This window comes from Equus caballus, chromosome 19 (assembly GCF_041296265.1).
Source record: "Equus caballus isolate H_3958 breed thoroughbred chromosome 19, TB-T2T, whole genome shotgun sequence".
Taxonomy (NCBI): Eukaryota; Metazoa; Chordata; class Mammalia; order Perissodactyla; family Equidae; genus Equus; species Equus caballus.
Genome location: NC_091702.1, coordinates 29,854,605 through 29,880,350, shown reverse-complemented (window position 1 = coordinate 29,880,350; position 25,746 = coordinate 29,854,605). Strand labels below are relative to the sequence as shown.

Here is a 25,746-nt window from a genome sequence, read left to right as displayed (position 1 = left end):
AAAGAGGGAGTGGAATGGAGGGCTGGTTGGGAAATCTCCATTTGGGAAAAGGCACCTAGGCTACTCCAATTTCCAAGTTTCCCCTGAAATCCTCCGTGCCTCAACTTTCCTTCCTCACAGCCTGAGAAGAGAGCAGAGTCTTTATTTAGAAATACATGCCTCCTGGGTGCTGTCACTCTGGTCAAACACATTGCAACTCTCTGAGTGGCCCTTCACTCACATGCTCCAGACTAAATGAGGACAACAGTTCTTGAAATTAGAAAGAAAAGTAGGAAGTCAGACTAAAACAGATGCAGTGAGAAAAAAATGAAGCAAGCTGAGAAAAGGGGAGAGAAAATCACAGGAGAAACAGTTATAAATTATTTTATAATAGCCACAGGGAAGGGCGGGTCACCTGACTTAGAAGCAGATGAGCCACTGGACTGGAGGAAAGAGTGGGTGGACCTTGGGCTTTCCCTTCCCGCTTCCCAGGATCTCTTCTGCTTCCCCCCTGCCTAGGTCCTCATGTGACTCCCACAGGGCCTGTCTTCAGTCCCTCTTCTCTAAATCTCTTTTCTCTTCTTTCCTTTCTGCACTCCAATTAAAGTATTCCTTTTGCTAGTTACAACACCGAAAGGATCTCTTAAAACATTTCACAGAGGAGTCTGCTGATCATAGCTCAGTATGATCATTTACCAAGAATATTCATATCCAAACAGGAGACAATAGGATGAATTCCCAATGGTAGATTGCCAGGTCATGGCAGGATCACTGGAGGAAAGGAGATCATTAGAGAGAATAAAAAGGAGTGGAATGAAGGATAAGGGAAGGGAAGGACATATTTATTGAGTGCCATTTAGTTGTACATATAGCATTACGTGAGCAGCTGCCTACAAAAGATTCCCTGGGCTAAATGGCTGCTAGTCAGGAAGTTAGATCCCATTAATCCAAATCTAAGATAATTCCTAAACAAAGTGGTAAGGAAATACAGGGAAAGACAATTTGACGACCCTCTCATCTTATGACGCTAACATTATACACATGTGGAAAGTGGACAAAAAGGGTGAGCAATTACTGGACTCTGATAGGGCTTCAGGAAAGTTAGTCAACCCCTCTGAGGCCCAGTTTCCTCACTAATAAAACAAAGCGATTGGGGGGAAAAATGGTCCTACATTTTCTTCTCATTCTTAAATTACATGACTCAATGAATTCTGTCAAATTTTCCCCCTTCATAGGATCATTCCTATAGCAGATAAACATGCTTTTATTTCTTCCATCTTAAAAAAACAAAAATGAAAAAACTCTCCTTATACTGCTTCTCCCTCTGGGTACTGCCCTATTTCTCTAATTCCCTTTTCAGCAAAATTCATTGGAAGAGATTTCTTATAACCTATATGTCCACTCTTTCTCCTCCCATCCTTTCTTGAATCCACTCCAATCAGACTTTTGTCTCCATCATGTCTCAGAAACTCTTCTCATAAATATCACCAATGATCTCTAGTAGTCAATACTCAGTTGTTCTTTTATTTGACTATTAGTATCATTTTTACACAGTTTCTCCATTGAATATTTTCTGCATTTGGCTTCCAGGACACCACCCGCACCTGGTTTCTGGTCACCCCTTTCAGTCCAATTTTCTGGGGTTTTCCTCACCCCCTCAAATTTCAAATATAGATGATCCCAAAACACAGCCCTTATTTCTCTTCTCTCTCCACTCACACAATGGACGATGTCATCTGTTCCATGGCCTTAAAGACCATCTATGAGCTGATGACTTCAAGATCTCTCTCTTGACACCAGACTTGTATATCCAAATGCCTACTTGAAAACATTCCTTAGATATCTAGTTGATATTCAAACTTCACATGACAAAAGCTCCCACCCTCAGTTTGCTCTTCAGGAAGACTTTCCAGTCCATTAAGTGGCAACTCCATCCTTCCAGCTGCTCAAGCCCATAGCCTTGGAGTCACTCCTAAATCTTTCCCTTCTCTCACACACCACTTCTCATCCATCAACAAATTCTATCAGCTTTTCCTTCAAAATATAAGCAGGAGTCCAGCCACTTGTTTCCACTTCCATTGCTTGTCACCATCTCCTACTTGAAATATTGCAGTTGCCTCTTATAACGGTCCCCATCCATGCTGGAAACGGATGGCATACTCAACTGGAGTAACTGAGGAGAATTTAATAAAAAGAGAGTTTATAAAGGTGTGGACAGGATGAAGGGAAATTAGCAAATGATGGTCACGTGTCCTGTGTCCAGCAAGCTAGCAGGCAGATAATGGAGCAAGGAATGGGAGTAATTACCTGAACACACACACAGCAGGAACTGTATTCTTCAGTGGACAAACTTGGGCAGCCTAGGGCAACCAACAGGAAGGAAGATGGAGAAATGAAGACCATGAACTCACTCTCCTCCTGTTTTCTGATCTTCTGATCTCAGACATCACTGAACTCCAAGCCAGACGACAAGAGAGCCCATTGATGCAGTCTGTTAAAGTCAGCCTCCTAACCTCCTGTACTCCTCTGGGACACAGAGCAGAATGGAAAATGGTAGAGAAGGGATCTAGAGAAGAAAACAAATATATCAGCCAAAATATCCTTATCTGCAAAAGAGAAATAAATAGTACTGTCATAGAGTGAAGTGAAATAATCTACATAAAATATTTAGCACAAGTCTGGCACATAGCTTTTTTTTGAAGATTGGCACCTGGGCTAACATCTGCTGCCAATCTTCTCTCTCTTTTTTTTTTCCTTCTTCTCCCCAACGCCCCTGAGTACATAGTTGTATATCCTAGTTGTAGGTCCTTCTTGTTGTGCTATGAGGGACACCGCCTCAGCACGGCCTGATGAGGGGTGCTAGGTCCGTACCTAGGATCTGAACGGAAGAAACTCTGGGACACCAAAGCAGAGCATGCGAACTTAACCACTCAGACACGGGGCTGGCCCCTGGAACAAAGGTTTTAAGGAAAAAAAAAAAAACAATTCTTATTTGCCTGGCATCATATTTCCAAGTGTGGATTTTTATGGAGTGATGTTTTCCAAACTTCAGATCATGACCAATTAGTGGGCTATAAACTTAATGGAGTTCCTAGCATTTTGTGGGGGGGAGGGAAGGGGACATAAAAGACCAGCGTGCATTTCATGAAATACGGGTAACTATTGTCTCAAAAAAATTAAATTCAGTTTAAATACACATTAAATTCAAAGTGTGTGTGTGTGTTCAGTTATGTATTTGTTCCCTGAGTGATAATGTAAAATATATTTCTTACGAAGAGTCATGGTCAAAAAGTGTTTGAAAGCCACAATGCAAGAACACTTCTAGCTACTCCCTCTCACCTCTCACTTATTCTTCCCCAAGAAGTGACTTACCTGACTGACAAACTTGGAGGAGAAACTGAGCAGATGTGCTTGAGTCCTCTCTCATTCTCTTGTCCCTGCTAGTCCTCACTTTTATCTTCTCTTATTCTCTATAGTCAACTAAATAATGGTGTCCAAAGATATCAGGTCATAAAACCTGGAACCCGTAAATGTTACCTTACGTGGCAAAGTCTTCACAGCTAAGATTCTTAACAGAAACTAACGATTCAGTTAAGGATCCATGATTAAGTTAAGAATCTATGATTCAATTGAGCATCTATGATTAAGTTCATTGTCTTGATACGGGGAGATTATCCTGGATTATAGGAGTAGGCCCATAATGCAATTACATCTATCCCTTAAGAGGGAAGCAGAGAAGATTCTACACACAGAGGAGAAAGGCAATGTGAAGACAGAGTAGAGAGAGATTTCAAGATACTGATCTTCCTTGAAGATTGAAGTGATGAAGTCACAAGTCAAGGAATGCTGGCAGTCACCAGAAGCTAGAAGCAGCAAAGAATGATTATTTATCCATTCATCATTGACAAACATTTAAAAAGGTTACTTTTAAAGGTTCTTTGCATGTCTTTAGTGGGTAAGGAAGGGCTTACCAAATTTACATCCTTGAGTGAGGTGTCACGAGACACCTCTGAGAAGGCCTTTGCACACCAATTTGCACTCTGACTTCCCTGGTAAGAATAATAGCCACACACTAAGTGATAATTATGTGAAGAGCACACTATGTACATAATCTCTATCCTCACAAAAATTTGGCAATATAGTCATCATTACCCTTGTCTTACGAGTGAGAACACTCAGAGTCAGAAATAACTTGTCCAAAGTCACACAACCAGTAAATGACAGGGCCAGGCTGTACATCTAGTTTGATTTGCCTCCAAAAACAGGGCTATCTCCACTTCACCTCCAAGTGTCTCCCTGCTTTGCCCATCTCTGGTTCCCAGAGGCTGGGCTTCTTTATGATAATCCATTCCTCAAGCAAGCTGAATGCCATCTGTACATGCCAAAAATATGCATAAGAAGAAGTTTTTTCAAGCAGCAATCTAGCTTGTTTCTGGCCAATTTGGTCCCAAGTTCTTACGCCTCACTTGATTATTTATTTTGTAGTTGGTGGGGGAAAGTTAGATAAAAGAGAGGCAAGAGAGGAAGATGTATACTTAACACTAGTGTCTTAGTGCTGGGTCATCTGTTGACAATAAATTACATTACAAAAATCTCAGGGCTAGAAGAGCTCTTGGAGATCCAAATACAGAATCTTTTTATAGATGAGGAAAACAAAGCCAATAAATTTGCTTATTTGTCTAATAACCAACCAGTTCCTCACAGCAGAATTTCATTGCACTGTAAACAGATTTCTAATACTTTGTAAGTTCTAAGTGGGAAGCAACTCCAAACTTATTTTGATCATCCAAACATTGTATTGTAAAACTTCCGTTATTTTTCTCTTCTCAAGCATTTATGTAAAGGTACATGAAACTGATGCCCTATAAGGGCAAAACCAAATCTTACTTTTTATTTTGAGGAGTGGGGGAGAAATTTTAAATAGCACTCTTCAGTTGTGGGGATTTTGAGATCCCATGATCAGAATATTAACCGTCTTTGAAGTGGTAACTTCATTCTACACAACAAAACCCCCAACGTTCACACAAGGTCCTGTCAAGTCACATATTTAAGTAAAATTCTTTTAACAAAAGAATGCTACCGAGTGACCCCTGAAACACAATGTAGTTCGTTCATTTGGTTTTCTGGGACATCTCGTTTGCTATACTGGGTTGCTACATATTTATCTGGCTTCATGGTGGAACTGATCCGGTTTAAGGATATTCATAACCGTCGACAATTATAAACAAAAATGGCAAACAGAGGTGCTGAGAGGTAGGGCAAAAACATTCTGAGTAAGACTACACAGTATTTGCTCGTGCCCTTTTATGCCAATACCCTTCCCAGCAGGAATTTTCAAATACCCTCGGCCCAGGAGCAAACAGCAAAACACAGAGACGCCCCACCTTCGAGCTCAGTAAGGAAGCGATCCGCCCACCCATCAACCAATCCGAAGCGGCGTTCTCCAGCTGCCCTCTGCTTGAGCGACCTTTTCTTCCCCGTCTGTGAGTCTCCCCTTTTACGACACTTTCCGGCCTAGTTTGCGGCCGCCACTGCCGTACTTGCTGCGGCGCCCGTCTGGGCGGGTGGTACCTGGTGCTGGTGGCCGCGGCGCTTTCTGGTACAGCGTGCGGGTGGTGGCTGCGGGCTTTGGGCTGGGATGAGCCGCGCTCCCGGCGGAGGCAGGGGAGCTGAGCCGGAGCCATGGTGAGTGCGGCTTGCTGCTCTCCTGGGCGATCTCGGGCCCACGCCCCAGCCTCAGCTCGTGGCCTCGGAGGAGAGGAGCCGAGGTGGTCCGCCTGGTGCGGCGCTGGGCTGGGGGTGGAGGGCCCCGGAGAGCCACCCTCTCCAGCACACAGAGCTGTTGGCCGCCCCCCACCCCCTCGGGCCTTTGTGTTCTTACACGGTCCTTCCGCAGAGGGTCCCGGCCCTTGGTCCGCCGCCGCCTGGGCTCGGAGATTAGTGGGAACGAGTTTAGTTATACCTGCCCTTCCCATAACACATTCCCACAGTCTTTTCTCTACTTTGCTTTATCTTTCCCCTTGGTTCTTGCTAACTCATCTCTTCTCGATTCCTGAACATATTCGGGCTTCTCTCCTGTTGTCTGTAATCGTGAGGCGAAACAGTGCCGAAGGCTCTGGAAAGCTAGTCTCCTAGTTTAAGCCCTCGTTGAACGTTGAAAATAGATTGTCAGTATTTTACAGGAACCCTCTGTAAACAGTTCTTCCTTCCCTAACAGAAACTTAACTTCTGTTGCTCTTGATTGAACTTTAATGTGATTCCATGCGCCCCGAGGTGAGAGAGAGGATTTCAAAGGAAGGAAATCATCTTTTTCACTGTTGTAAAAGTAAATTAGCAGATCAGTTTGCCCTTTTATTCCGTCATGAAAATCCCAAACCTTCATAAGGCATCAGGTAGAAAAGTTGCAATAGTTTTAAAGGATCGTTGGGCAGAATATTTTCACCCTTAACCTTGTTTCTCCCATTGAAATAAAACTTGTAATGAGTTGGGATGAGAGAATGGGTATGATAGGGAAGGGTGGGAATTAGAGAAGTAAATATTTACTCTGCTTCCCCTTACCAGGCCACTACAGTGGTAGCAGTTGGACTGACCATTGCTGCTGCAGGATTTGCAGGTTTGTTTATGGTTTGGGGGTGGAAGTGAAGTAGGGGGTTTGGGGACTTTTTAATTACTCTATTAATTTTGTTTTTAGGCCGTTATGTTTTGCAAGCTATGAAGCATATGGAGCCTCAAGTAAAACAAGTTTTTCAAAGTCTACCAAAATCTGTAAGTCTTACTAAACATTTTTGCTAATTCTTTGCTGCCTACGTATTAAGCCTAGAGCCACACTCAAGAAGGTAGGATTCCAAACTTGAAGTTCTAAGTGATTGCTTTGGCCCCCTTCTCTTGCTTTCCACAAGGAGGGTTTAGAAGTTCTAAGTATTGTAACGATGCTACCCTAAAAAATCAAATGTTATGTCTAACAGAATTGGGGCAGAGGTGTTAACAATGCTAGTGTCATGAAAGTTAATATCACTTTATTGTTTATATACTATTTACTTCGGCATCATCCGTCCACATTCTTGCCCTCCTTCCTCTGCTCTGCATCACAAGCACAGAGGGATCTAGGGATCTGAAGTGATCCATTCTTACTGTGTGGCCCTGGCACTCCCTCACATACTTGGGTGGCACTGCAGTTAATTAGGCTATAGAGTATGACTGGAGGTGATGATCATACCTTCTAGTGTCACAGTTCAGAGTGAATTTGGCTGTGACAGCCTGTTGAGTATTTATTTCTATTGTTGTGATTGAATGCGACAGAATAGAGTGAAGGTAGGCTTTGCCAATATGATTTCTTAGGTAATAAGGTCAGAGGACCTGATAGCCTGATTTTCTCAATACATATCTTAAAGTCTTGTTTTAGTAGTTGCCTCGAACCTCAAAATACTCTTGAACTACTTGTCTCAAAAGAGCTCTAAATCCTTTTCTTGAGGTACTTCTTGTTCTAAAACATATAGTCATATTCTGAGATCAAATTTTTATCTAGAACATGGCTGACTTGGACATGGCTATCTTCCCTTCACTCCCAGAGGAACTGGCTTTGAGGCACTGTCCTTTTATCTTAAATTTTCAACACAGTTTAGGTTGTCTGGGGAAAAAATGATCCATTTAATGATCATTAAAATATTTGTTGCTACTTCTAAAGCTAAAATACCCTGGGAACTGCACTTAAAGTTCTCTGAAATGTCTGTTTTTCTACTGGTTCTATGAACATTTACAAACACTTTTTTAGCAACTTTCAATTTATTCTAATAATCTTTTATTACAAATGCATTTTCTCTTTTAGGCCTTCAGTGGTGGCTATTACAGAGGTGGGTTTGAACCCAAAATGACAAAACGGGAAGCAGCATTAATACTAGGCGTAAGGTAATAATTTCTAATATTTTTTACAATTCTAGAGCTATGACCAAATGTAAGACCTTCTCTCTTTTATTTGGAGGGAGTTGTTATGTACAGTTTTAGGATCTAAACACTCCCTATAAAAATCCAGTGAGAAGGCACACTGGCACGTAAGCACTTTTTTGTCGTTGTTCAGGAAGATTGGCCCTGAACTAACATCTGTGCCAATCTTCCTCTATTTTGTACACGGGATGCCACCACAGCATGGCTTAATGGTCAGTGTGTAGGTCCATGCTTGGGATCCGAACTGGCAAACCCTGGGATGCCAAAGCAGAGCGTGCAAACTTAACCAGTATGCCACTGGGCCAGCCCCATAAGCACTTTTTAATTCATTGAAAGATAGACTTTTCAACAATCACAGTGCCCAGTGTTGTTCTCTATAGCTAACACATTTTTTATGGTGAATTGCTGCCTTCATTTCCAAATACTTAAACATGCTTTCCTTCTTAATAAAAGGACTATTGTAATGAATATTATCAAGTTCAACTAGATTTTTGTTTGAGAATGCCTTATTTTTCTAAGGAGCTGTTTCTTTAGTTCCCAGATTCAGAATATTCATCTCCCTTGTGTGTTAGGGAAGAGGCTCCTAAACAGCTTATACTGTCACAATGACTTAACTCGTTTCACACTGTCTTTAATTGGCTTTTATGTACAGTTTTTTGATGTGATCCAGTAGTAGTCTGAAGCAATACCTTTTCCTTTTTAAATTAGCCCTACTGCCAATAAAGGAAAAATAAGAGATGCTCATCGACGAATTATGCTTTTAAATCACCCAGACAAGGGTAAGTAGTCATTAAACTCTTTCTATACAAGATGTTGGAGTGACTGATTATAATTTTTTATCTAACTCTTGGCTATTACAAAGGAGATGCCTAAATCTGTATGTGAGCACTGTCTTGCAGGCTGGATCCATTTGTTGTTTTTGATGTCTTTAAAGAATAAATTCTGAGTGAAAAATGTATGTATAGAATAATGAGCAGAGCTAATTACTGTTATAATTTGAAAGTGGTGATAAGCGTTAACAATGTTTTGAGATCTGCACTTGTGATAAAATGTGGCTTCTAATAGTCATAAATACTGCTGACACCAGTTTGGTAGGGGGTTGGTCTACATTCTTAAGGAAATGTTCAGTTTCAGTTAATGAAACTAAAAGCATGATTTTTTTCCTATTCATTTAGACCTTTGAACTAGAAGTTACCTAGTTAGAAACCTATAGGATGTATTTATTCGTTTCTGATACTCTTCTAAGCAACCTTGGCTGTGTTGAAAGAAAGGAACTAATTCCTTGGAATACCAAATATAGACCACAAAATCCATGTTCCAGTGCTCACATCCTTTTACATTCATAGGAGAGGCTTTTCATTAAGAAAGAGGGTTTTGAGTTTTAAACAGGGTTGTAATTGCTTGATAGCTGACTGCATAGTTTATGAAATTTAACTTGTATTAACTGGAGGGCCTCTGATTCAGTAAGTCTAGGGTGGAGCCCATAAATTTGCATTTCTACCAAGCTTCGTATTGATGCTGATGTTTGCGGGTCTGACCACACTTTAAGGAGCACTAATCCAGGGGCCCAGTGGCGCAGCAGTTAAGTGCACAGGTTCTGCTTTGGCGGCCTGGGGTTCGCTGGTTCGGATCCCAGGTGTGGACATGGCACCACATGGCAAGCCATGCTGTGGTAGGCGTCCCAAATATAAAGTAGAGGAAGATAGGCACAGATGTTAGCTCAGGGCCGGTCTTCCTCAGAAAAAAGAGGAGGATTGGCAGATGTTAGCTCAGAGCTAATCTTCCTCGGGGTGGGGGGAGATTGACACCTGAGCTAACAACTGTTGCCAGTCTTCTTTAAAAAAAGAAAAGCACTAATCCAGCAGATCAGTAAGAAAGGAGTAGATATCATTGTGAAGGGACAATTAATAAAAGGAAAAGAGAAAAACTATGAAGGACAGAAGACAATCCAAAGTAAAGTGGGGTCTTTCCAACAAAGCTTAGAAGGCTGAGAATATCATGGTTTTAAAACAACACAGTACAATAAATATGTTCATTTATGATTTGTAATCATCATGAATAGGTAACTTACACTATTTCAAAATCACATAAGTATGTGGGGGTTTTTTAATCCTATTCCTATCAGCTTATGCTATTTTAGAAGGTGCCATTTTTGTGGAAATCTCCCTTATGTGACTCACTTCTGTTGCCCATTGGTCCAATATATTACCATATATTTGGTGATCCAGTTGCAATGTCAAAGTTATTTTTAAAAATCAAAATACCATTTCTGCTAATTCCACTTCTCCGATAAGCATAGGGATCCTTGAAACAAGAAAGTAAGTTTTCACCACGTAGAAATTGAGAATCTGTGTTATAACTAATCCTTTTTCTTTTTTCCTGTAGGAGGATCTCCTTATATAGCAGCCAAAATCAACGAAGCTAAAGATTTACTGGAAGGTCAAGCTAAAAAATGAAGTAAATGTATGATGAGTTTTAAGTTCTTCTTAGTTTATGTATATGAGTACCAGCTTTTTATAATAAAAAGCCTCGAAGCTACAAATTTTAAAAATGATTTAGCGTGAGCTAAATCAAAGCCTTGGTATAAGAGATTAATACTCAATAATTATGGATAAATACATACCATTTGAATAGAAATATTGTTCATTACTCACTTAGCAAATAATTTGGTACCTACTTCAAGGCAAAGTGAACAGGACAGTCTGCTTTCAAAGAACCTCCACTCTCATGGGAGACTGATAAACTGGTAATTAAAGTACAATATGTGATAAATATTATGATAGAATTAGCACAGACTGTTACAGTAGGGACTCATCTCAGGGAGGAAAGGCTGTTAAGGTACAAAGAACTGGCCCAGCTGCTTGGAACCTTGAATTTAAGTGAATTTAACCACAACTTTGACTAAGAAATTGGCGTAGGTATGTGTATATCCCTGCCAGCACTCAGATTTCATACATTAAAAACTGAAACAGTATGATAAAAGATTTGAGTACAGGTCTTGTTTTTCATCAAAGAATTTGCATCGTATTCAGCTAGCCTCTTAAAGAAACTGACCATTTTTTAATTACTTTGATTACTTTTTTACATTAAAGTTTTGCATTTGTTGTGACCAAGCTTAAACAGTTAACAAAATGGAAAACTGAAATGCCCCATTAGCAAAATATCCAGCTTGTTCCTTGAGAGTTTATACACTGATAAATTTAAATGACATTTGAGAGCAAATGGCTTACTCTTAGTCTAACATAAAATATCTAAGGATCTTAACCAGAAGACCTGTGTAAAACCTGTGAGGTAAAATAGCTAGTCTGGTCACCAATAAAATATGTATGTATTATGTTTAGCTCTAAAATGATAAATTATACTATCTGCCATCTAAACTTTCTTAAATCATCCTCAAGTTCTTAACTATTAATGGAGAACACAGACTTTCAAGGTCAAAATAGTGGAGGTAATCATATTTAGTGTCTGACTGTGTTTAGGGGCATTTTCAGAGTTGGGATATATTTGCTCTTTGGTTTATTTTCCATCTTGTTTCCTTGTTTAAAAATCTAATCAAGTCCATTTGTTATGGTTTATTAGAGTATGAAGCACCAGGTTAAGGCAACGATGGCTTTTGTGTAGGATAAATCTTTTTTGTTATTTCCAGGAACAAGGGCATGTAAGATATGATTGATTCTAGTTATTCGAAGTAGTTATTTCTATAAAGTCACAGCAGTGAATTAGTGAATACTGAACCATTGTTCCTAAGGGCAATACAGGTTCCTATGAGCCTCTGTTCGTTTTTGTCCATGAGTATATAACCTTGTTTTATGCATGTTTCTGTTTAAACACACTTTATTTAATATATATTATTGATTCGTTAACGTTGAACTCACAGCCAACACTGTAACTCAAGCCAGCACATCACAGCCTTCTTGCATTTAGGAACATTAGGCAGCACTTCACTGAGTTTCAGGGGCATCTTTAACAAGGGTAATCACGAATAAACCATGCAAAAATGTGAAAAACTTGGTACTAAATGGACCATGGAACGGATACTCGTTTACCGTTATGAAAATTTAAACAAGGCAGAGCATCACTTTGTGGGCATCATGTGATTCAAATTTTTCACCCTTCTGCATGTCCATAAATGACCAGGAAAGCACTCTGAGTGTTGATTTGAGGCTTACAAATAAATTTTAGCGAGTAGCAGAATTTGCAAATGAGGAAGTCTGCTAATAATGAGGGTCAACTGTATTTAGGCTTACTGACCTTTTTTTCCAGTCCTTTGGACTAATCAAAAAAGTTTCTATGAACATGAGCTTTAATTGAGAAGACAGAGTATCAGTTAAGACTTAAACGCACGTTTTTCAAAGACAAATAGTTTGACAATATGCCCCAGGCAATCAAGCATTTACTCTAAAAAGGAAAACTTCATGTAGTGGGTATAAATACTTTTGAGTGTTTAATGCAAATAGCATACCTGTTTTTTTTCTTTTTTTTAAAGATTGGCACCTGGGCTAACAACTGTTGCCAATCCTTTTTTTTTTTTCCCCTGCTTTATCTCCCAAAACCCCCCCACCCCCCACAGTTGTATATCTTAGTTGCAGGTCCTTCTAGTTGTGGGATGTGGGACGCTGCCTCAAGGTGGCCTGACAAGCAGTACCATGAACCCTGGCCTGCCACAGCGGAGCGCGTGAACTTAACCACTAGGCCACGGAGCCGGCCCCAGCATACCTGTTTTAAGACAAGTATTGAGACAAGGGAGAACACTTTAAAATAATACTAAGGAGCACAGCAGAGCACATTTTTCTTTCATAGTAATCAGCTTTATTTCCAGGCTTACCTTTTTCAGGTAGAAGAATCCACATTTCATTGAAGGCTATTAGGCAAACCTACCATTTTTATTGGGGGAAGAAAGTCATATATATGAGGGCTCTAGCTCATAGTGGGTAACTGATGCAAGTATGAACTGTAAAAGAGCCTTCACTTTTAATGGTATTCTCTTACAAAATACTTCATGTGTCATTTTAGCATTTATTGACTACCTTTAGTATGCTAGCATTGTGCTAAACAGTTTCCCTGTTATCTCCATAAGAGTTACCATTGTTAACTACATTTTACAGGTAAGGAAACTGAAGTTTAGTGAGGTTAATAAGTAACTTGCCCAAAGCAGCATGCTGGGTGAGAAGGCTGATATTTCTAAAATGCAAAGAAAGTTCTGTCCTGTCAACCTCTGCACTGTGGTACCTTTCACAAATCTGATAACCCAGGGATGTTTGCCTTGGGGAAACGTGTGTGTGTGTGGAACTTGCCATTACACATCTAGCTTGAGGCCTTTTTATCAGTCATTGCTTACAGATAGACTTTTTTTAAATGAGGAGGAAGGTATGGTTGGACACAACACTAGGGAATAGGAGGTGCAGGTTTCAAGTCAAACTTCTGCAATAATAGACAACTTTGAGCAAGCCATATACGGGGTTAGGGCTTTGCTTCCTCATCTGTGCCGACTTGAAAATTGTGAGGATTCCTCTACATTTTATGGATAGGGAAACAAAAAGCTAGGGCAAATGGTTTCTGAGGTTACACAGCTAGTGCAACAGTAATTACGCCCTGGGTGTGTTCTCGTTTACTATGTTCATTTATAATTTGGTTCTATATTAGTCCTCAACAAGTATGTTTTGGGGGAATTCTTATCCACAGCCTTAATAGTAGATCTGCCTTACCAGTGGTTTAGTTTCCCTACTTAGCCCCTTCCCTTTGGCATTCACTCGGCCTCTGGGTTGACATCATGAGTCCTACACTACTTTATAAAATCTGCTTTGCTGATGATGAAAGTGGGCTATAATGAGTGGTCCTGGAAGTTAAATCTTTTCCCACCCTTAAGAGTTTTAATTAAATTTTCTTGCTTTCAAGTATTTTCCAAATGATGGGAATACCTATGGAAGCATTTAAACAAGAAAAAGTCTGGTTACACTGATCAGTCCAGAAGACCCAAACCATTCAAGAAATGTGAGAACTTGTGTGAAAATAGACTCGATACAAGCCCATACCTATATATTCTGAATCTCAACGCTTGGTTGTATATGGTTTTCTCTGCCGTCCTTAATTTGCTCTACTCTAAATTACAACAAACAGAAGCAAGAAGGGTAGAAGGCAGCAGGAAGCAAAAAGAAGTGGAAAAACTTAGGTAACTAGCATCCTAAAACAAGGGTAAAACCCTAAACTTCAAAATGAACTATGCCACACTAAAAAGCTGTATTGTATTCAGCATATTGGAAATGTATGCCCTACCTTAAAGAAAATTTTGCATCAGAAATATTTTTTTTAAAGATTCACTCAGAATGCTTCATGTAAATAATTAGTCAAGTTTTAAGTTTCAACACTTTAGGCTAGAATATTGACTTCTGTTTCAGTGAGAATTTACAAGGCATCTTTCTGTTGATAAAGACCTATAAAAGTTGTTTTGCACTTCAGAAGTATATAGTGGGGTCACATTTTATTGAGTATAAGGATGCCCCCAAACATGTTAATTCCAATGAGAATTTAGAAATTGGCTCAAAAACTTCAAGAACAGAATATGATAGGAAAAAAATACATAAATTTGAGGTAAAGTAAAAAACAGTATTTAGAGTGCTACAGTAGGTTTTCAGTTCTATAAAGTATCCTGGACTGAGAGTAACCTTGAGTACCAGGAAATTTAAATGACCCAAGCTCTGTTTTTTGTTGTTGGCACTGTCGTTCAGAGTGGTGTTCATCTCCTTAGAGCCAACTGTTAACCTTAGCATCAAGATAAAGGAAGCGCTTCTATCCAATGCTGTTATTCCTGACCCAATGATGAGGTCATAGTCCAGTGTTATGGTATAATCTGTAACGTGTTAACACTTGCTGTTACCTTAGTGCTGTTTCAATTAATGGAATTTCAAATGTAATGTTTACATGACATTTTTACAACCTGAAAACAGCAAGTTGAAAAACGAAGCTCAGAGATTGAGGTATAAGCTGCAAGCCACAATGAACTATAAATTGGTTCACCTAGAAAAACCATGGGAAAATTTTTGTAATGCAAAGTCTCTAAATTAGAAAATGAGTAGCTACATTTAACAATCCATTAAAGTAAAAAGGGTACAAAATTCAGAAAATATCCCTGTAATTTCACACCCCCAAAAAACATACCAGCCACTGAAACACTAAGAAATTTCAGAAGCTGTTAATTAGTATACTTAATAGTGGAGCTTTAAGACTGAGAACGTCAGTGAAAAATAATGTTGCCTCTGCTGTTGCTATCTTCAGATGATACACAGCATTGGTTGGAAATGTCTGGGATGGATACATATATAAAACATTTTAATTCAGCATACTCCTTGTTTAGAATACTTGGGAACATGGTTGTGTTACCCAGCATCCCACATTTGACTAGACTCCAGTTATATTAATATTGGAAAGATCCTTAAGCGATCAGCTAGTCCAGCCCTCTCTAGTTAGATGAAATAGAACACAGAAATACAAGATGATATTTCTGTGCTTAGACCTCCATCTTTTCAGATTATCAAAAGAAGTAGTAGGCAAACAAATGGACTGATTAATTCCTCTTATAAAGCTGCATTTTAGTTTATCCAGGGCATCTTTGTGTACCTTATTTCAGTAGTTGAAATGGTATATAGAAGATACAGATGAATATGAATCTAAAGTGACCCACTGATGAACCGTTTTTAAAAAACAAAATTAATATTTCCTTATAGACTATATGTACCTCCCTCATCTAGTAATTAGGGATTTTCTGGATTAGATTTTTGCTTGGATTTCTAGAGTAAATGATTATACCTAAAAATTTATCATTAGGTTAAACCATAGAAAATTTGCCACTTTTGTGGGTCAAAAATGTTCATTTGCAACTTCTTATGGTTCAACATAATTGACTTATTTTCAACCAGCAGTTGAGTGCAGTTTTGAATTATCACCCCTTGCCAAAAGTTTAACTACAGCAGATTGTGATTACTGCAGCAGTTCCTGAAATAAAACTCAAACACTAACAGAGGTTCATCATGAGTTCTAAGTGACTACTATCCATTCCAGCACACATGATAATAGAGAACTAAAATTTTTTTTAAAGGGGTCAACAAATTCACTATACCAGATATCCTTATAAAAGGGTATAGGGAAATCCAAACCATAATAGCAAAGAGAGGAAGACTGAATGCGACTTTACAACAAACATCCTTTTTGCCTTTTGGAATTTTGCCAAACTCATATATCCAAGTTCAAATCCAAGCTCCCAGAAGCCTTCTACAAAATCCAAGTGTAAAAGTCGTTTTCCTTTTCTGTCATTTCTAATAACCACCAATCATCTGACATAAGACTTACTGCATTGTAGCCAGTTTTCCATTCTTCTCTCCTTGGTAAACGAAGCTCATTGTAGGCACAGCCTATCAGAATACTAACTAGTTGGTTTCAAGCTCAAAAAAGTGTTTGCAGAGAACACAAATGGTACTGTTTCCCAACCTAACTGCAACATTAACTTAACTTGCCAACTGTGCAGAGACCCTTCTCAGGTTTAATACTAGACTCACAGCAAACAATAGCTACAAAAATGCCTGACTTAGCACAAAGGTAATGGGATCCGAGCCACAGAAGAATGGCTGGCAATGAAGATCCACAATACAAGAGTAAAATACCAGCTGCTTTTGTCTCCTCCTTAACTAACCCTGTTCTTCAGTTATTTTGCTTGCCTACATATACCTGTACTTTCTTTTTTTTAATTACATTTATTTAAGCACTTCCCTCAGCCCTGTCCTATGCAGTGTCCAGGTAAGTTTTCATGAACTCATCAGTTTGATGTGCTGCGTGTCTTAACTCCACATTAAAATATATAACTACTTAAAACTAAGACTTCTGTATATTTTACCAGTGGTGACTGAGCTGTCAACAGAGACCCATACCATTTTGCAAATGTTTTAGGCCCACTGAAGCTTAAAAAAGGTAATGCCAAACCGAAGAACCCTAGGCTTCCCAGATATCAGGAAAAGCAGCTAATTTTTGCCGCCACACAATCTCAGCTCCTATTTCATGATTTAGTTCAGATTGCATATATGATTTCATGTATTTACACTGAAACATCATTTAAGCTGCACAAGACCTTTCGATTTTTTTTTACTTGAGTGTGTCTTTGTTTACGATGTACTGGCAAGTTCTCCCATAGCAACGTATGATTTAACTAGTATAGTAGCAAAAAACGATGTACCCCTCTGAAATAAGTTTGGAAAGCTACCTGAATCAACAATGGTTACCTTGAGGAGTAGGCGTTTCACTTGTGAATCTGAGCATGTATTATTCACCAAAAATAAGTATCATGATTCTGCAGTACATATATTTTTTTAAAGGACGAAACACTGGGTTTAGTCATTGGTAAGTAATGAAATCTTAATATTGTTTCCTAGAATATGGTTATTAGTACTGTAAAGAACTACTTGGACTATACTATACTAGAAGTTTTAAGATAGGCTTGTGTTTCTTCCTTTCCCACTGAAACTATCTTCATGGAAGGAGGATTTTAGTGAATCTACATGGAAGAAAATGAAAAATCATTTTTTTCTTTATACCATATTTACCAGTTTGGGGATTAAGGAAAATTCTTTTCATACCTTCCAGTTAATCTATAACCCTATTATCGAAGAGAACTAAATGAAAAAGCCAACAATTTTACTTGTTTCTAACTTTGATGGATAAAAAAGACATTTGTTGGAAAATTTTTAAAAATCAGGATTTGACATTACTTGATACTGTTATTTAAGTGCAAGGATTACACTGTGTGCACCACATCTTACTTGAAAATTCTCACTTATCAGCGTTTCACAAAAAGGATTTAATACTTAACCTCAACAATAATAAATGTGAGGGCTAGGGTTTTATGTACACTGATCTGGAAACCAGTACATGTTTAACTATACCCTGAATTCTCTTTCAGTCATTATAAACTAAAATCATTTAAAATCTTTGTGCACATAACAAAACAAATTATGCACATAACTTTTCAGATGTCATGTGGCAGAAAGGGTTGTCTGTCTTGCTCAGTGGTCTATGTAATATTGTAGAGCAAAACTCTCCCATAAATCCAGTTGTTTACTATGACTTCACAATTAGCTGCATAAATTATTCTACCATTGTTACTCTTTAGAACAGCACTTCATGTCTGAAGTCCCTAAAGTTAAGCTCTCTGGCTAAAATGCATACAAAAAAGTACAATCAGTAGTAATGAGAACCTTCAGAATTGTTTCCTTGAGAATCAAAAGGCAAAGTAGTAGCCCATTATTTAAAAATTGCTCATCATACTTCTTTATAAAAATATTTTTTAATAAAGTCAAAGGCAAAAGTAAAATTCTGGATTTTACCCCGTTGCCTCCAAACACTGCCTCCGATTAGGACTTTGTTACAAAGACTCCTGATATCAAATATATGATCAATTCCCTAAGCCATTCTATTCTAACGGACTAAATTTTTAAGTGCTAAGATTTCAGAGGTTTCATTACAAAATGATAAACTGACCAACTAATATTTTAATGCTATTTATGAGCAAGTATAAATGCTTTTTAAAAGCAATCAGGATACTATTCTAGGCCTGCATGTAGCTCCAACTACTTTGCAACACTTGATATAAAAAGTAGAAAGTTAAAAATCAGCAAATGGAAGATCAAAGTTTATTTACTACCTGCATACAAAAACATATTGCACATCAAACAACCAAAATCAAAAAAAAAAAGAAAAAAGAAAAAAGAAAAGAAAGAAAAAGAAAAAAGAAAAGGAAAAGATACTCTACTTAAGACTAACATGTAGTTTATACAGAATAAACCTTCTGGAAATTGATCTTTTCAGTAGTTCAGGTTATGTCTGAATGGACATGTCTAATTCAGCTTAGTGTTTTAACTAAAGCTATGTTTGATTTTTAAATACTGTACACTTTAATAAATAAACCAAACAAAGCCTCAATGTAGAACAGTCACTGCCAAAATCACCCAGTGTCCCTGCAGATGCGAGTTTAACAAATGTATTCCAGTGGTCTGCAGATTTTCCTCTACATACAGCATTTAAAAAACACATTAAAACAGACCAGTTTCCAGACTAAACTAATGAAATTACAATTCAGTGCAAAATATTTTAGACTGCATTTCATTCTAGTTTTCCTCAGGTGAAGAAGTGGTTGCATATTATTAAAAATGTAACAAAAGCAGCTAATGCTTTCATAAAGAATATTACGTTAGGGATCCCACCCCACCCACCTCCCCCCATCTCTGCCATATTTTGAAAACAAAATAACATTTCCTATAGCCAGCAACTTTTTTTAATGTTACATATACTATTCTCAAGGCACATCTGATGATATATTTTATAACACAGTAGGTGTCAAAGTATGTTTAACATATGATTTCTTCAGGATCCCTCCCCTTTCTGAATTCCAAATGGAGGAACTGAAAGTGCGATGTAAAGACTGGCGATCCATATTCTATCTTTGGCAAGCTTGTACAAGCACTATTGTAAAATGTAAGGTAAAAGAACTGTAAACTAGGAACTTCTTCAGTTTATGAAACACCATTCAGGACTGCTGCTTCTTGAGTGTTTTCTTCTTTTAAGGTATTAATCTTTTCTTCTCCTGGAGTACGCTGTAGCTTAGAAATTTCATCGCCAGAAGCACTAGTTGGGCCATTTATTGCCTTTTCTGAAGGACCATGCTCTTCAATCACATCTTTTGCCTGCCAAAGGGAGACAACTTTTTCAACTTCTTAATAAATGAAATCTATAGCTGAGGAGGAAAATAGCTACATAAACATTAATCAGCTAATAAATAATTTGTTTCATATACCACAATGGATCAAAGAATTATAATGTTAAAAATCAAAACAACTACCAATATACTGAACCTCTCTGGGTCTGTCAACTCTATCTCTAGTACCTAGCAGTGCCTAAACCACAGGAAGAGTCTTATTTGTTTACTGAAAACTTGTGCCTAGTTTTATTTTAACCACTGGAAGGTTCACCATATAAAAGATATAAACAGTTAATACCCTAAAAGTAAAGCAAATCACCTACTTTACTCACCTTTTTTTTGAAACTCATATTTACATATCAAATCCCTTAAAGCATTTAAATAATTGAAACTTATAAGTCTAATCCATCATTGAAAAGAGGTATATTATAGCCTATTGCTCCCCAAATTAAGCAACAGTCTCTACACCCAATATCTTTGGGCAGACTGAATTTTACAAATACTCTTTACTTAGAGTTCTAACTGAAAAGTATTTCAAGCTCAAGCATGCATATCTTCAGTTACTTGGGGCCAAGAACAAAATCAAGAGTAGTCTTTAAAATATTATTCGTCTAGTTTGGGAAACAAGTGATCATACAGTAAGTTAAGAAATAAAAATAAAGCTAAACCGTACCAAAAAAAACAAAACAAAACCTACAGGTTAAGTTCTCCTTACCATTTCTTTCTTGTTTTTAGCCAAAGTTTCCCTTGGGAGGTTTCTTTGTCTGCTCTGAGACTCAGCTCTAGAAATATAATCTGCAACTGTGACTGTTGAAGATGAGAAAAAAATTACAGGTGTTGAAAAATATTTCTAAAGTTTATTTATGGATAAAGAGTAATTTCACTTCTAAAATAAACTAATGGTGGGTTACCCAATTTCAAAGTTTTCTTAAGCTGGGTACCACCTCCAACCAAAAACAAAGCGTGAAAAATTTGCCTGATTCAGTGCTGACAATAGAAAATTTCAAGCTGGAGATCGAGGACGCCTACATTAAAATCCTCTTTCACAAGAATCCAGCCATTTTTGCTTCTGGTTGAGTCTACGGTTGTGGGATAAGTTTGATATAAAAATCCACAACCAATAGGAAATACAGCATTTTAAGCCCAGACAGTGTTTGCAATTATCAGTGGGAAAAAATGGGGCGAATTTGGTGCAAATCATGGTGTAGTATACTTCAATTTGAAAATTTCATCAAAGATTTTAAAAGATTTACTCAAATCTTAGTTTTTTGTTTTTAAAAAGCACAATTAAATAATGTATCCAAAGTGTGGTATTTTATGGTTCCTTTTTAACATTTCTCATTAGAAACCATTGTGATTAAAAAAAAAAAAAAAAAATTTACAAGCAAACTAAAAATGACGACACCACCGTAAAAATGTGGACATCAATCATGGTGGAAAAAAGGCCACCATGAAATCAGTAACCACCCCCTCCCCACTCTGCCAGTCCTTCAAGGGACTGATTTATTTGTGTGCACACACGCACGCACGTGCTTGCTTTCTAAGAAAGCAGGTGGATGGCAGTAGTGATACAGGAAAAAGACTAACCCAAGCTAACGGTCTACTGCCAATCCAAGTGCAACAAATGACCTCTGGTCTACATATACTCTGGACTACCTTCCCTTTATACCTCAATCCTTTCTCTTCATGGGTTTGCAACTTAGAATTAAATTCACTGATCTGAAGAAATATCAAAATAATCCTTTTTTTTTTTTTGGTGAGGAAGAGTGGCCCCAAGCTAACATGTGTTGCCAATCTTCCCCCACCCCCCTTTTTTTGCATGAGGAAGATTGTCACTGACTTAACATCTGTGGCAATCTCCTTCCACTTTGTATGTGGGACACCACCACAGCACAATGAGCAGTGTGTAGGTTCGTGCTTGGGCTCCAAACCCACAAACCCTGGGCCACCAAAGCAGAGCACACAAACCTAACCACTAAGCCACTGGGCTGGCCCCTCACTTACTTTCTCTTTTTTTAAAGAATTATTTTCTATCAGAAATTGTGAGGAAAAATCCCTGATTATGTGAAATGTAGTGAATTTTAAATTATGGGAGCAAGTTAATTATGTAAAGAATGAAAACTCAAGTAAACTTTAAATTATTTAAAGTCACTAAGGTATGGAGAGAATTGGTGCATCAGGTTCAAATTATATGAAAATCATTTTGATATTAAAAAGCTAGATAGTATTACAATTAATTTTTCTTAACCATGAATTAACATGCTAAAACTTTTATAAGATCCAAGAACTTTCTACAAATACTAAATGAATCTTTTCAAATCTCAAGGAAACAACTTAATTCAAAACTAATAGACATCATTTATTAGAAACACCACCAAATAAAGATGTTTCATGCCTAAAAACTGCCTCTTGCAAATTTTAAGAAATGCAGCATGCTCATTTTGGAACTTTTTAAATCATTTAAATTCACTGTTAATGAATTTATAAATACTTTTAATGATAGTTTCCAAAATTAGGGAGGAGAATACTACTATCCACTTCATTAGTATGTCTACATACGTGGTGGCAAAACCATTATAGGTACGATTCTAGTTCTGGGAGCACCTTAAAGAATTCATCCTGTTTCCAAAGTTCAGTCCTCATTGACACCTGGAAGAACTCAGCTACTTGGAAACTCTGCTTGCATAGACTGAAATACTGCTGTATCTGAATGCGGGACAGTTCTTACAACTCTTCATCCAATATGTACAGGCAGAGAATAATATACTTTGATAAAGTTATCAATTAATTTAAGAGGCACTTAGCTGGCAAGGTAAAAATTTACCAGTGCCCCTCCCCCTCCAAAGAGAGATGAAACCAAGAACAACTTCAGTTGAGTCAAAGAAAAACCTATTTATAGCCAGTCCTTATAATAAAAGCCACTTGAAAGTTCAATACAGTATTTACAGTATCTAAAAAAATATACAGGCAATTTGTGCAACATAATTTGGACTCCAGAATTTCCTCTAAGGGGACCAACTTACTCAGTTGGACTCCAGTGTACTGTCACATTCCGTGTATAGTAAAGAATATAAACTGATTAATTTACACTAAGGGCAACAAGAAATTATGAGCAAATGAGAATAATTTAACGACTGTGTATTTAAGAGAATGTTGATATTAACTTTAGATGAAGGCTGCCTTTCTAGAACTGCTACCAGAGTCAAGGAGAAAGTGATGTGCTTGCTTGTCCTATCTTGGATTTGTCTTTTGCTGGGGGCAGGGCAAGAAGTTTAAAAGAGGAAAAGCAGTAATTCCAAAGAACAGAATAAAACAGGAATAAATGCAGTATGGAACACAAATCATTGGGAAATAATTGAAAACTCCAAATTACTCAAGTTTCAATTAATACCATGCAGAAATCTCTGCCTCTTCTTTAACAAACCCCACTACATTCTTTTTATGTCCACTGACTTAGTAATAAACCACCATCCATCTAGTTAGTAAGCTACATTGTAATCTATGCTATGTTAAGTACATACTGATAGGTTGCAACTTTTTATTTATATATGGCCAGAAACCATATTCACTGCTGTGCCAGCTTCAAAAAACTAAATACAATCTCTTGATCTAAAATATATTCCTAACACTAAAGAGAGGGAAAAGAAGAGAAGGAAAAAGAGTGAGAAACATTTTCTGAAAACTTTCTATTTTTGATATTTAATTCCTTTTCAGTTTACAACTATCTTTAAAACATGAACTTTTTTTCAAGAATAGGAACTAATACCCTTAAACCAGTTTCCCAAATGTCTCTATAACCACTAAACTTAAAATACTAAAGATACTGGAATTTACATTCTTTACTTGGGGAAAACACAGGAAAGAATTTGTTTTGGAAAAGAATGCAAAAAATTGATTAGTTTAAAAGGGGTTTATTTCTGGTGCACACAATTTCTTCATTGTGAATATACACGTGATTTTCTGTACACAGGAAATGGAATTATGTTCAAAATAATATAGACACAGCAAACAAGTTTCTTTGAAGTTACTAAAAATTATGACTACTTAAAATGAATTAACATCCTAAAACTAAGTAAGTACTATTAATCTGAATAGTTAGTAGGTGTAAGGGAAAAAGCATCACACTACAATAAACAAACAAAAACATAAACATGCATTCCTCTTATTAGGAAAAAGACACTTTCAAGTATTTTTCTCATTTGTACTTTTTTTTTTAACCGTGGGTATTAAAATTCCCACAAAAATGAGGTGCTGAATCCAGATATAGTAAGCAGGCACCATGCAAAAGCTGCCCAGTTTTGCCAATCAACCTCAATCACAATCTACAACACAGTCCCTGGGATGGCAGGCCCCAACTCAAGTGTGAAGAATCTGCCAAGTGGACAAAATAATGGTCTTCTCAACAGTATTTCCATGTAAAAAACTGAGACACAACATTAGTTTAATTAGACAGGTTACTAAACATTTATGGTGTGAAGGAAGAATGAATGCATTTTCTTTAGAGTAGTAGTCTTATTAGTTGAGTAAACAATTTATGCAATGCACATCTTGAATGTATATGCACACGTGTACACGTAAGTATAATATATTTAGAAAGCAGACACATGACATTGTTTTTCATGCTTGTGACCTGGTGGTGTCAACAGGTCCACTCAAGTTACCTGGCTGTCTATCTTCTGCCTGACCCCTGAAACGACGCCTGCGGCTACGATTGCGTCGCTGGGGCTTTTTTTCACTATCATCTGTAATTGCAAAGTTTACCATGAACTATTCTGACAAAAACAAAACAAAACAAAAAAAAATTCTTTCCTTCAAAGATTTAAGGAAGGAGAAAGAGAACCTTTTAATTAAACAGGGAAGATAAAACAACATACATTACTGACAAGAAAAATACTTCTGTAGTTTAAGCATTCCAAATAGATTAAAAACGGAATTATCATCTGGAAATTAAGAGGGTTTTAACTCTTAATTAAACAAACACTAAGACTTAATTTAAATTACCATCATTCACAGATAAAGTTTTCCTCTCCAATACATTTTAGTTTTTACCAAAGTTAATGACATTTTAGCCCTTTGGAAATTAATGCCTACTCAAAATACATACTTCACTAGTGTCATTTGTAACTTTTAAAGAGGCAAGCTGAAAGCCCAATTTTAGTTTTGGAACAATGAGAGTATTAAGTGCCTTGCAGTTTGAATATTTATATTGATTTAATGGAATCAAAGGGCACTTTAATAAACCCTCCCAGTTTCAAATAATTTGGCTATACAAATCTCAGAACTAGACATTTCAGACAGACAAAAAGCTATCTACCTTATTTGAAGTAAACACTAAGAAAAGTTCAATTTGCAAATTGCATGTGTTTGGATTTTGTTTTCTTTGAAAAAAGCATCATACATTAATATTATACAATAATATGTATCTTTTCCCTAAGTGCTTACATACCTAGCCCATTTTCATTAACTGAGGCTGTATCAGATTCAGTCATTCCATCCATCAGAACAGCATCTTCATCAGTCCTTCGTCTACGAGACCGCCTACGACGGTTAGTACTGTGATGAGATTCGCTGGCATCAGTGTCTGCAGTCTGATCTGATTCTGTATTATCAAGTAAGCTGTATGGATTGCTGTCTGGATCTTTGAGCACTATATGCATGTCAGAGGCAAGAAATATTCGTTTAAGAGAACTGTAGTTATTAGGAATGTTTTGATCTACATTGAACTATATCAACTGAAAAAGAAACTTCAAAATTTCCCCCCAATAAAAATATATTCTGTCTTCAAATGTTTCCTCTACCACTATTTCACCTAGAAAATAACATATATGAAAAGAATTTAAATGACAATGAAAAATTAAAGCAGAAGATGAACAGACACCTCAGCTTCCTACCACTTCTCTGACTTGTTTTGAAAATACATTAGGAAATAGTAAATTATTACATGCTTTTTAAACATTCACATTCCCGGCTAACCTTGCCTAGAGGCTACAGAAATAAAAATGAGTAGAAATATATATTCAGTGAACATGAATTAACTCTACGAGCGAGCTTTTGTCCTCTCTACTGATTCAAGGTGACTGCTGCTGCTT

General features: G+C 37.4%; 2 protein-coding genes across 15 annotated transcripts in view; one reads left to right on the top strand and one right to left on the bottom strand.

The window, feature by feature from the left end:
- The first annotated feature begins 5,521 nt into the window (after window positions 1–5,521).
- Window positions 5,522–10,902, top strand: DNAJC19 (DnaJ heat shock protein family (Hsp40) member C19). Its single transcript, XM_001496004.7, has 6 exons — window positions 5,522–5,664; window positions 6,541–6,592; window positions 6,671–6,744; window positions 7,805–7,884; window positions 8,629–8,699; window positions 10,306–10,902. Exons 1-6 carry the CDS (start codon window positions 5,662–5,664, stop codon window positions 10,374–10,376), a joined length of 351 nt encoding a protein of 116 aa, XP_001496054.1. The 5' UTR covers window positions 5,522–5,661; the 3' UTR covers window positions 10,377–10,902.
- A 7,677-nt stretch (window positions 10,903–18,579) lies between these two features.
- The window catches only part of FXR1 (FMR1 autosomal homolog 1), a 63,401-nt gene continuing 56,234 nt past the window's right edge, over window positions 18,580–25,746 (bottom strand). For 4 of the 14 annotated variants that reach the window (XM_070243299.1, XM_070243301.1, XM_023623355.2 and 1 more), the window contains 4 exons: window positions 25,104–25,304; window positions 24,319–24,399; window positions 20,373–20,464; window positions 18,580–19,643 (listed from right to left, as the gene is read on the bottom strand). In XM_070243299.1, coding sequence (XP_070099400.1) covers window positions 19,473–19,643; window positions 20,373–20,464; window positions 24,319–24,399; window positions 25,104–25,304 — 545 coding nt within the window. In that variant the 3' untranslated portion in view covers window positions 18,580–19,472. The remainder of the gene's footprint in view (window positions 19,644–20,372; window positions 20,465–24,318; window positions 24,400–25,103; window positions 25,305–25,746) is intronic. The other 10 variants (XM_070243300.1, XM_070243302.1, XM_023623357.2 and 7 more) reach the window with 3 other exon arrangements.

Excerpts from the sequence above, each read along its gene's own strand:
- DNAJC19 (XM_001496004.7), top strand. Across the intron at positions 6,593-6,670 it reads TGCTGCTGCAGGATTTGCAG|GCCGTTATGTTTTGCAAGCT; the intron begins GTTTGTTTATGG and ends TTTTGTTTTTAG. Across the intron at positions 8,700-10,305 it reads TTTAAATCACCCAGACAAGG|GAGGATCTCCTTATATAGCA; the intron begins GTAAGTAGTCAT and ends TTTTTCCTGTAG.